We start from the raw sequence: 12,110 nt of genomic DNA on the forward strand, positions 1-12,110 counted from the left end.
CAGCGCAATGCAATGTAGTGCAATGCAATATATTGCAGCACAACCCAGTGCAATACAATGCAATACCTGTCTGCCAGCTGTGATAAGAAACAGTGAGCTGCACTGGGTTGAAGTTTGTGCTTCTGCAATACAATACAATACAATACAATACAATACAATACAATTCAATACAGTACAGTACAATACAATACAATACAGTACAGTACAATACAATACAATACAATACAGTACAGTACAGTACAATACAGTACAATACAATACAGTACAGTACAGTACAATACAATACAATACAGTGGTGGTGTGTCCATCGAGATCGATGATGACCATCGTTGTCATCCAGATGGGGGATGGGGGATGGGGGGAGGGTGGTGGTGGGGTGGGGGGAAGGATGCTCATGAATCTATCTGTGAGTGCGCAGATGGCTGAATAGTCCAATCTGCGCACGAAATGTTCGCTGACAGTTGGGGCAGACAAAGACAGGCATATCATTGTCAGGGAGCTTGTTTGCCCGTGACTTTCTGGCCTGCCTCTTCTCAACAGCTGCAGCAGTCCTGTTGGCCTCGCACAACCTGGCGCCTTTGTGCACAGCAGCGCGCCATTTGTCACGGTCCACTGCAGATTCCTCCCAGGAGTCAGGGTTGATATCAAACGCTTTCAGAGAGACTTTCAGAGTATCTCTGAAGCGCTTCTTCTGACCTCCGTGTGATCTCTTCCCTTGTTGCAGCTCGCCATAGAAGAGCCTTTTGGGCAGCCGATGGTCTGGCATGCGCGCCACGTGTCCAGCCCAGCGAAGCTGGGACTGCATCAGGATGGTGAAGATGCTGGGAAGGGTGGCTTTTGCGAGCACCTCTGTGTCAGGGGTCTTGTCTTGCCACTTGATGTTCAGTAGCTTCCTGAGGCATGTTGTGTGGAAGTGGTTCAGCTTCTTGGCATGTCGTTGGTACACTGTCCAAGTTTCACAGGCGTACAGTAGTGTGGGGAGAACTACTGCTCTGTAGACCTTTAGCTTGGTCTCAAGACTAATGCCTCTTCTGTTCCAGACATTTGCATTGAGTCTACCAAAAGCTGCGCTTGCTCTTGCAATCCTGACGTTCACTTCATCGTCGATTGTCACATTTCGTGACAGTGTGCTGCCAAGGTATGTGAACCGCTCCACCGCACTGAGTCTCTGACCGTTGACTGTGATGTTGGGCTCAACGTAGGGTTTCCCTGGGGCTGGCTGATGGAGAACTTCAGTTTTCCTCGTGCTGATGGTAAGGCCGAAGTTCCTGCTGGCAGTGGCAAACTTGTCGACGCTGAGTTGCATGTCAGCTTCAGATCCAGCATTGAGGGCACAATCATCAGCAAACAAAAAGTCTCTGATGATGTCTGTCATGACCTTCGTTTTTGCTTGAAGCCTTCTGAGGTTAAACAGCTTGCCATCTGTTCGGTACTTTAGGCCGATTCCAACATCGCCATCTCTGAAGGCATCAGTAAGCATTGCAGAGAACATGAGGCTGAACAGCGTTGGAGCCAGGACGCAGCCTTGCTTGACACCATTTGTGACAGCAAAAGGAGCAGATGTTTCACCATTGTCCTGGACTCGAGCCTGCATGCCTTCATGGAATTGGCTGACCAAGGAAATAAATTTCCGAGGGCATCCGTACTTGGCCATGATCTTCCACAGTCCCTCTCTACTCACGGTGTCGAAGGCCTTAGTGAGGTCGACAGTACAGTACAGTACAATACATACAATACAGTACAATACAATACAGTTCAGTACAGTACAGTACAATACAATACAATACAGTTCAGTACAGTACAGTACAATACAATACAATACAGTTCAGTACAGTACAGTACAATACAATACAGTTCAGTACAGTACAGTACAATACAATACAGTACAGTACAGTACAATACAGTAAAGTACAATACAATACAGTACAATACAATACAATTCAATACAGTACAGTACAATACAATACAATACAATAATGATGCTTATACCTCTTTGTGTTGGCATCATCATGTAAGATGACTTCTTGATGACAAGTCTGTGTACATTGTTGTTGTTTCAAGCAGTGGTCAGTGGTGCTGCGCTGTAGCGACATGCTGTCCCTTGGAAGAGTAGTCTCAAGGCCTGACTAAGCGCGTTGGGTTACGCTGCTGGTCAGGCATCTGCTTGGCAGATGTGGTGTAGCGTATATGGATTTGTCCGAACGCAGTGACGCCTCCTTGAGCTACTGAAACTGAAACTGTTGTTGACCTCTCTCTCTCTCTCACACAGAGTCTGCGTTCAAGTACGACGACTTCTTTGCGGAGGAGCTGGAGAAGAAGAAGCGGGACCACACGTACCGCACGTTCCGCAAGGTGATGCGTGCGGGGAGCAGCTTCCCGCACGCCCAGGAGCACACCCAGGGGGTGAAGGACATCACGGTGTGGTGCAGCAACGACTACCATGGCATGAGCTGGCACCCTGCCGTCCTGCAGGCTGTCAGGTGAGAGAGAGAGAGAGAGAGAGAGAGTCAGGGCTGACTGGTGGCCAGGGGTGTGTGTGTGTAGGGGTGGTTGTGGTGGATGGTGGGGTAGGAGAGGGGAAGGGTCTTCGCAAGGAAAGAATGTGTCCGTTCTTTCTCTTTTACACTGTCTGTCTCTCTTCTCTCACTCTCTCTCTCTCTCTTTCTTTCTCTCTCTCTCTATCTCTCTCTAGCTTTTCCCTTGTTCTTCTACTCCTGTCCAAAATAAAGAATATTTCCTCTCTCTCTCTCTTTCTCTTTCCCCCTGCCTCTCTACCCCTGTCCAAAACAAAGAATGTTTCCTCTCTCTCTCTCTTTGTTTTTCTCTCTCTCTTTGTTCCCTCCCCCACCCCCCTCTCTCTCTTTCTCCCTCAGTCTCTACACCCCTCTCTGAAACCGAGGATGTTTCCTTTTTCTATCTCTGTCTCTTTCTCTTTCCCCCTCAACCTTGACCTGACCTGACCTGACCCTGACCTTGACGTTGCAAAGGGATGCCCTGGAGAACCACGGGGCGGGCGCTGGGGGGACGCGCAACATCTCGGGCAACTCCCCCTTGCACGAGGAGCTGGAGGGCCTGGTGGCCCAGCTGCACCAGAAGGAGGCGGGGCTGGTGTTCACCTCCTGCTATGTGGCCAACGACACCACCCTCTTCACCCTGGGCAAGGCTCTGCCTGGTGAGTGGTGGGGTGAGAGGATGGAGGGAGGAAGGGAGGGAGGGTGTGAACAGTTGTGTTGTTGGTTGGCTGGGTTTTTTTGGGGTTTTTTTTTTGAAAGGTTCGGTTTCAAGCAGGTTTGTTGGGTGGTGGTGGATGTTGGTGGTGGATGTTGGCGTGCGGGTTTGAGACTGGTTCTGTGTATGTAATGCCAAGATTGGTGTGGAGAAAAAGAAGAAAAAAAGAAAGAAAGAAAATTAATAAGTTAAGTGGAAGAGATATAGAAAGACATATTAATGAAGAAAAATCTCTCTCTCTCACTGTATATATATATATATGTATATTTATATATATATATATATACATATATACACACAAATCGTAATATATTGATGACAATTATGACTTAATGAGATATATATATATATATGTATGTACATACACATGCGCACACATAAGCACACACATACACACACACACACACACACACACCATTCAAATTCAAAACATGAATGTCACATTTTTTTTTTTTAAACTGTTCTTGTCAACTTTTTAAAAATTATTTTTTTTCTAAAAAGCTGACAAATCAAACTGCTTTGTGTGCGTTTTCCAGGGATGCACTACTTCTCGGACGCTGGCAACCACGCCTCCATGATCCAAGGCATCCGCAACAGCGGCGCCAAGAAGCACATCTTCCGGCACAATGACCCCGAACACCTGGAGTCCCTGCTGAAGTCTGTGGACCCCAGCATCCCCAAGATCGTCGCCTTTGAGACCGTGCATTCCATGGACGGTGGGTGCTGTATTATTGTATCACTGTTGTATTGTGTTTTTCATCCCCGAAAAGGGAGTATGGCTGCCTACATGGCGGTGTAAAAACGGTCATACACGTTAAAAGCCTGTTCGTGTACACATGTGTGAACGTGGAAGTTGCAGCCTACGAACGAAAAAGAAGTGGTATTGTATTTTTCCTTTTTTTTTGTGGTCACAACAGATTTCTCTGTTGTGAAATTCAGGGGGAGGGGGAGGGGGGGGGGAGCACGCAATGCTACGCTGAGAGCGCCACCCATTTTTTGTGTATTTTTTTCTCTGCCTGCAATTTTACTTGTTTTCCTGTTGAAGTAGGATTTTTCCACAGAATTTTGCCAGGGACAACCCTTTTGTTGCCGTGGGTTCTTTTATGTGAGCTGGGCGCATGCTGCACATGTCTGATCCGAATGACTGGCGTCCAGACCACCACTCATGGTCTTGTGAAGGGGGGAGAAAATACTGGTGACTGTGGGATTTGAACCAGGGCGCTCAGATTCTCTCGCTTCCTAGGTGGACGCGTTGCCTTTAGGTCAACACTCCACATTTGGTGGGTGGTGGTCACTGAGGCTGTGTGTGGCCCTGAATGGATGGAGTGACTGACTGCTCTTTTCTTTGCTCCGTGTGTGTGAGTGTTAGTGGGTGTGGGTTTTTGTGTGTGTGTGTGTGTTTGTGTGTGTTCTTCATTTTAACGTCTATCCACAAATTGTGATCTTAGATGGAAATAAAAGAAAGAAAGAAAAAAAAGGAAGAGATTCCTATACAAAGAGGTGAGAACCTAGAACAAAATCAACTGTAACCTCAATTAAATCAAATGTCCAACTGGACTGTGATCTGTGTGTATGTGTGTGTTTGTGTGTCTGTCCTTGTGTTGTTTTTTTGGTGTTGCTGTACCTTTTCTTTTTACCTTGTATGTCAGTAAGATGTGAAACAGTGAGCGGCACAGCTGTCTTGATGTTTGAAGTTGTGTGGCTTCTTCTTCTTCTTCTTCTGCGTTCGTGGGCTGCAACTCCCACATTCACTCGTATGCACACGAGTGGGCTTTTACGTGTATGACCGTTTTTACCCCGCCATGTAGGCAGCCATACTCCGTTTTCGGGGGGGTGTGGCTTCTGAAGGGTTGAAATTTACTGAATGTGTCGTTTTTGTTTTTTGTTTTTGCTCCTTTCTGCGTAACAGTCATTGGCTAGGTTGGATATCGTTGTTGGTGTATTTTTACATTTGGCTGGGTTGTAGATAACAATGATCATAGTGATGATTGCGTGTCTTCTTGTTGCCATATATATATATATATATGTGTGTGTGTGTGTGTGCATATTGTCTTATTGTCTTATATTTTAATCAAATCGAAACAAACAAAATGAAAATGATGATAATACTAGCTTGTCTTCTACTTGCTGTCTTTATGTATAAGTTCTGTTAAGTCTTGTTTACTGAAATTAAAAACAAAGGAATAAATGAATGAATAAATAAAATATAATGACAGGCAGACACATGCCGCTTTACACATGTCACATCTTATTTGTGATGAAATATTAAAATGGATTCTTTAAGACAAAATGAAAGAGATGAATGAGAGGAGGATTCTTTAAGTGGTCTGCCTGTCATCATCTCCTTGAGATAAAAAAAACATAACAAACGTTTGCAACTGTTAATTATAAAGTATAGCTGATAAAAGTTTCATGGATGGCATCCTGTGGAACAGGTATAATATACTACATACAACTACAAGTCTACATTAAGACAAAATGGAAATAACAGCTGGAATCACGGTGTCACATGGTGTGTGTGTGTGTGTGCGTGTGCGTGCAGGGTCCATCTGCCCGACGAACGAGCTGTGCGACGTGGCCCACAAGTACGGGGCCCTGACCTTCGTGGACGAGGTGCACGCCGTGGGGCTGTACGGGGACCACGGGGCGGGCGTGGGTGAGCAGGACAACTGCCTGCACAAGATGGACATCATCTCAGGCACCCTGGGTAAGGCTGCGGCACAGGCGCTGCTACTGCTTGCTGCTGTAGACGCTCTTACGATAAGGATAATCATACGGCGCCTATCCTCGCTCAAAGACCAAGCTGTGGAGATGGCGCTGTCTTTTAAGCAGGAAGATGAATAGAAGAGCTGTCGAGACAGCACTGTCTTTTAAGAAGGAAGATGAAAGTAACGGCTGTGGAGACAGCGCTGTCTTAAGCAGGAAGATGAAAGTAACAGCTGTGGAGACAGCGCTGTCTTTTAAGCAGGAAGATGAAAGTAACGGCTGTGGAGACAGCGCTGTCTTTTAAGTAGGAAGATGAAAGTAACAGCTGTGGAGACAGCGCTGTCTTTTAAGCAGGAAGATGAAAGTAACGGCTGTGGAGACAGCGCTGTCTTTTAAGCAGGAAGATGAAAGTAACGGCTGTGGAGACAGCGCTGTCTTTTAAGCAGGAGGATGAAAGTAACGGCTGTGGAGACAGCGCCGTCTTTTAAGCAGGAAGATGAAAGTAACGGCTGTGGAGACAGCGCTGTCTTTTAAGTAACGGCTGTGGAGACAGCGCTGTCTTTTAAGCAGGAAGATGAAAGTAACGGCTGTGGAGACAGCGCCGTCTTTTATGTAGGAAGATGAAAGTAACAGCTGTGGAGACAGCACTGTCTTTTAAGCAGGAAGATGAAAGTAACGGCTGTGGAGACAGCGCTGTCTTTTAAGCAGGAGGATGAAAGTAACAGCTGTGGAGACAGCGCTGTCTTTTAAGCAGGAAGATGAAAGTAACAGCTGTGGAGACAGCGCTGTCTTTTAAGCAGGAGGATGAAAGTAACGGCTGTGGAGACAGCGCTGTTTTTTATGCAGAAAGATGAAAGCAGCAGCTGTGGAGACAGCGCTGTCTTTTAAGTAGGAAGATGAAAGTAACAGCTGTGGAGACAGCGCGGTTTTTTATGCAGAAAGATGAAAGTAACAGCTGTGGAGACAGCGCTGTCTTTTAAGCAGGAAGATGAAAGCAGCAGCTGTGTGTTGTTGGCATGTTTGAACCGCTCTGGTGGTAACTGCCAAATGGCCGCCTTTCAGTGCCACAGCTGTTCCCCCTGTTGACCTTGTCATGGTGTTGCCAGCTGTGGAGGTGATTTAACTCGGCACTGACAGCTGTGAAATGGTAGAAACTGGGTTGACAAGTTCACTTACCTCACACACATACAGACACACACACATGCACACACGCACGCACGTATGCACGCATGTGTGCATGCATGCTCGCACACATGCACACAAACACTCTCTCTGTCTCTCCCTCTCTCTCTCATACATACACACACCCTCTCTCTCTCTCTCTCGCTCTTTCTCTTGCTCTCTCACACACACAAATACCCATTCACATGCACATACACACACACATACTCACATGCACACACACACACACACACACACACGAAATAACCATTTAGTGCAGACTCTGGGTGGACATAGCAACGCTGGGATTATTGATCACTTTGTTTTACACCTGTCAAGGACAGTTAGGTTGTAAATTACCGAAGTACAAAATTGTGGGAAGGTGGGGAGGGAGAGAAGGAGGTGGTTCTTGAATGAAATGTTTTCCTGTTAATGTCAGCAGAGTGGAATATTGAAGGGGGAAGGTGGGGCCTTTATTTGTATTTTTGTTTTTGTTTTCTTCTTCCAAAAAATGCTAAACAATTTGTTGCGTTTTTAGTTATCACAATGGAACGCAGTTGTTTTCATAAGTGTGTTTTTTCAACGCCAAGTCAGTTGCAGTGTGGAGTTTGTTTATTTTGCTCAGTTTTGTGGGAGAAAAGTCGCTGTTATGTGTCATTGATGTGTGTTTTTTGTTTTGTTGATTTTTGTTTCCAGTGGGCTGTATTCGTTTGTGGGGAAGGTCACTGGTATATGTCATTTAATGTGTGTTGTATTGTGTTTGGTTCCAGGGAAAGCGTTGGGGGGTGGGAAAGTCACTGTTACATGTCATTGATGTGTGTTGTATTGTGTTTTGGTTCCAGGGAAAGCGTTTGGCAACATGGGGGGCTACATTGTGGGGTCGGAGAAGCTGGTGGACATGATCCGAAGCTATGGGTCTGGCTTCATCTTCACCACGGCCCTGCCCCCAACTGTGCTGGCTGGCTGTGTGGCTTCCATCAAGGTATGGTTGGAACAGGGTGTGTGTGTGTGTGTGTGTGTGTGTGTGTGTGTGATAGAGAGAGAGAGAGAGAGAGATAGAGACGGTGAGAAAAAGTGTTGGTGAGTAGGTGTGAGAGAATAGATATTGCCTCTGTGTGTGTGTGTGTGTGTGTGTGTGTGTGTGTAAGGGGAGAGGAGGAGAAGAAGTAGTTGTGAGAGAATAGTCAGGTGTGTCAGTGAGAGAGAGAGAGAGAGAGATAAAAGAGTTGGTGAGTAGGTGTGAATGAATGAACTTGTGAGTGTGTGTGTGTGTGTTAGAGAGAGAGAGAGAGAGAGAAGTAGCAGTTGTGAGAGAATAGAGTTTGTGTGTGTGTGTGTGTGAGAGAGAGATAGAGAAAGAAAAAGACAGAGATAAAGAGCTGGTGAGTGGGTGTGAAAGAATAGACATTGTGTGTGTGTGTGTTAAGAGAGAGAGAGAGAGCAAGAGTATGTGAGTAGGTGTGAGAGAGAGAATAGAGGTAATGTGTCTGTGAGAGAGAGAGAGAGAGAGAGAGAGAGATTTCTATGATTGAACAGGCGACATATTAATCACTTTTTCTTTAGAGACATCAGAATTTTGGTTCCCCCACCCCCCCAGCACCCCACCCCTTTCTCAATGAAGACATAAATTTGAAGAGACGGTTGCAGCAGCTTGTTTATCTAAGATTCAGTTCCCAATCGGCGAATCTGACAGTGGTGTGACACTGAGCTGCATTTGGCAGGTGCTGGCCAGTGAGGAGGGGCGAGAGCTGCGCCGGAAGCAGAGGGCCAACGTGTCGTACATCCGCGAGAAGCTGGTGGAGGCTGGAATCCCTGCCATGCACAGCCCCAGCCACATCATCCCCATCCACGTAGGTTTTTCTCTTTCTCTTTCTCTGTCTCTGTCTCTCTCGTCTCCTCTTCATTGTACTGTTATTATTGGCAACAAGAATACATACTATCATCTGTGCAGCCGAAATAGTGCCAGAAAATTACCATCCTGTGGACTCTGTTGTATGAACAGTATGTCTGAACAATAAATCATTTTTTTGTATCTTCACTTTTTCAATGTGTGTGATTGTTGGTTGTTGCTTTTTAACCCTTACATTGCCAGCCGTGTTCAAGCTGCTAAGTCAGCTGCACAGTACAGCTGAAAATCAGGTGTGCAGCAGAGCTGTCACTGTCACTCCTCAGTTCACTGCCATATGGCACAAACTCTTCTCCACTGTCACTGTCAGTCGCAAAATAATTTTCTGCTAACTGACTTTCAGTTAGACTTGCAGCTTGCTGACCCGTATATTGTGGTCATAAGCGAGACTGTTGGTTACAATCTGAACTGATTAAAGAACGGGCCATCTTTCCAACTGAGTTTTAAAAAGCCGCTGAAAACCGCTCCAAACGGCACGAGAGTTGGTTCAGCAGTGAGAAGGATGTTTCAGATACTTAGGTACTTAAGGCAGGAAGTGCTGGCTAAGTTTGGTGTTATTTATTGAAGAGTAGCACATGTTTGTGAACTCTAACGCTCAAGTCGCTGATCAGCACGAGCTGCGTTCTCCCTACAAGTCGCTGTGTGGCGACTGTGGTGTTCTCGCTGCAAGTCACCAAGCGGCGACTAAAGTGACGAAATTGTTAATTAATTCTTTGTTTGATGGAATCTGTTTCCCAGCAACCCACAGAACTGTGGCCCATAACTCAAGCCTGCCTGCATGTGTGTGTGTGTGTGTGTGTTGCTGCTGCCACAGGTGGGTGACGCAGCCGTCTCCATGGCCCTGTCCAACGAGCTGATGAGCCAGCACGGGATCTACGTGCAGGCCATCAACTACCCCACGGTGGCCCGGGGCACGGAGCGCCTGCGCCTGGCCCCCACGGCCCACCACACCCGCCAGATGATGGACTACTTCGTGGACTCCATCAGCAGCGTCTGGCGCGAGGCTGGCCAGCCCATGTTCCAGCACACCCACCCCAAGGCCTGCGAGAGCTGCAAGAAGGACCTGTCGCTGGGCCGCCTCTACAGCCCTGAGCCCATCTGCCAGCGCTCCAACTGCACCTACCAGAGCATGCAGATGGCCCTGGCCTGATCGGACCTCCCACCACAGTGGGGGGGCCACTGCCACCTGCCTCTGCCTCTCCTCTTCTCTTCTCTCTTTGTCTCTCTGTCTCTGTCTCTGCTGCTGCCTGGACCATGAGAACGATTTGTAACAACCACGGTTCTTGTCCTTTTGTTGTTTAGGAGGTGGGGGCAGGACTTCTCATGTCCTGTTTCGCCCTTCCTTGCATTTGAGGTTCACTTGTTTATGGGAGCATAGTTTGCTTCTTTAATTGTTAGTTGTTTGTTTTTTTCCCCAGACGTTTTGAAATAAAGTGATCAGATATGAACACTAGTTTTGATGTTTTACAAGAAACATGTCTATCAGTGACGGTTCTTTTTTTTTTCTTTTTTTTTTTCATTGCTGAGGTGCTTGCACAATGTTGACGTTCCATCACACAAGTGTTATTGATATTACATCGATGAGTTTGTTCATCACAAACACAATTAAAAGTGATCTTATGATAATCAAATTACATCTGACAATCATGTGTTGACTGATCATCAAAAACACGTATGTTACTGACCTTTCAATCAAAAACCTATGAAGTTATGAATTGAAGATAAAGAACCGGTTTTTTTTTTCTTTTTTTGTTTTTTTTTTTAGCCTGCACAGTAATGTATTTGCGACACTGCTAATGTGTACCAGCTGAGCTAAGTAAAAAGCTAAATGAAAAAGCCTTATATTTTTTGCTGTTGTTTTGTGAATCATAGCAAGTGAAAAAAACAATTGCGCACAAAGGGCAAACGCACAAGGATCGGTTGCGACCTCGGACTGCGATTTCCAGAGAACACGACCAGGGCCCACTTCACTTTTCGGTGGGGTATGGCGGGGGAAGGCACTCTTTCTTTCTTTTTTTTTCTTCTTTTATTTGGGGGGCGGGGGGGGGGGGGGGGAGTTAGCTTGGGTGGCAGCTTGGATGTCATTTCATCTGTTCTTCCACTCCAATCTCCTTTCTTCAGTTGATATATCTTTTTTTTATCTTTAAAAAAAAAAAAAATTTTATTCCTTATTGTTCTTGCGAACAGTGGTGATTGTAGTAAAAACTATCTCAAATAAAATGTTGTAAAAGCTGTTCATGACAGCTTCGGATTGTTGTCATTTTTTTTTTTTTTTTTTTTTTTTCCTGTTTAGGTTTCTTGCACAGTTGAGGTTTGGAAAGTGAATAGTTGAGGTATGGGTGGGGTGGGTCGGTGAGCAGGGGGGAAGGGGAGGGAATATGAAAGTGATAATAAGGTTAGGTTAAAAAGCAAAGAGAATATTTATTCCAAAGGCATACCAATCACATTGTGTGGGGAAAAAAAAACAACCCTGATTTATTTTGTTTCATTTTAAATGGTAGGGTGGGGGGGCGGGGCGGTGGCAATAAATGGGATGGCATATTTTTAGTGTCTGGTATGCTCTCTCTTACTCTTTTTGCCCATCCCTATCTGTTTGGGGTTGTTTCTCTTCTTGTCTTGTCTTATGAGGCTGTTTAAAAGCCTGCCTGTACGATCCGTGCTGCTTCGTAGTGGTTGGTAGGGACTGGCTTGTCTTGTTTCCTTCCCCATGTCTGGTTTGTTTCCCCCTGTTCCCCATGTCTGGCTTATTTATATCCCTGTTGTTTATTTTACCCCGTTTCTGGCTGGCCATGTTTGTTTCCTGTTTCTGGTTTAATTCCCCCCCCCCCACCCCCTCCCCCCAATTGCCTGTTTCCCCATTTCTGGCATGTTTTTGTTTCCCATGTCTGGCTTATTCCCCCCCCCCCCCCCCACTGTTCCATTTCTCTCCATCTCTGGCTTGTATCCCCCATTTATTTCCTGTTTCCCCATGTCTATATCCCTGTTGTTTATTTCCCCCATTCCTGGCCATGTTTGTTTCCTGTCTCTGGTTTAGTTTTCCCCACTCGCCTGTTTCCCCATCTCTGGCTTGTATCCCCCATTTATTTCCTGTTTCCCCATGTCTATATCC

General features: G+C 46.1%; 1 protein-coding gene across 2 annotated transcripts in view; it reads left to right on the forward strand.

Annotated features, from left to right (window-relative positions):
• LOC143299463 (5-aminolevulinate synthase, erythroid-specific, mitochondrial-like) overlaps positions 1-11,012 on the forward strand; it is a 33,298-nt gene extending 22,286 nt beyond the window's left edge. For both annotated transcript variants that reach the window (XM_076612682.1, XM_076612681.1), the window contains exons 5-11: positions 2,270-2,480; positions 2,988-3,172; positions 3,765-3,944; positions 5,771-5,935; positions 7,938-8,077; positions 8,817-8,945; positions 9,816-11,012. In XM_076612682.1, the coding sequence (XP_076468797.1) occupies positions 2,270-2,480; positions 2,988-3,172; positions 3,765-3,944; positions 5,771-5,935; positions 7,938-8,077; positions 8,817-8,945; positions 9,816-10,151 (1,346 nt within the window). In that variant the 3' untranslated portion in view covers positions 10,152-11,012. The remainder of the gene's footprint in view (positions 1-2,269; positions 2,481-2,987; positions 3,173-3,764; positions 3,945-5,770; positions 5,936-7,937; positions 8,078-8,816; positions 8,946-9,815) is intronic.
• The last annotated feature ends 1,098 nt before the right edge of the window (positions 11,013-12,110 follow it).

Source organism: Babylonia areolata, chromosome 25 (assembly GCF_041734735.1).
Source record: "Babylonia areolata isolate BAREFJ2019XMU chromosome 25, ASM4173473v1, whole genome shotgun sequence".
Taxonomy (NCBI): Eukaryota; Metazoa; Mollusca; class Gastropoda; order Neogastropoda; family Buccinidae; genus Babylonia; species Babylonia areolata.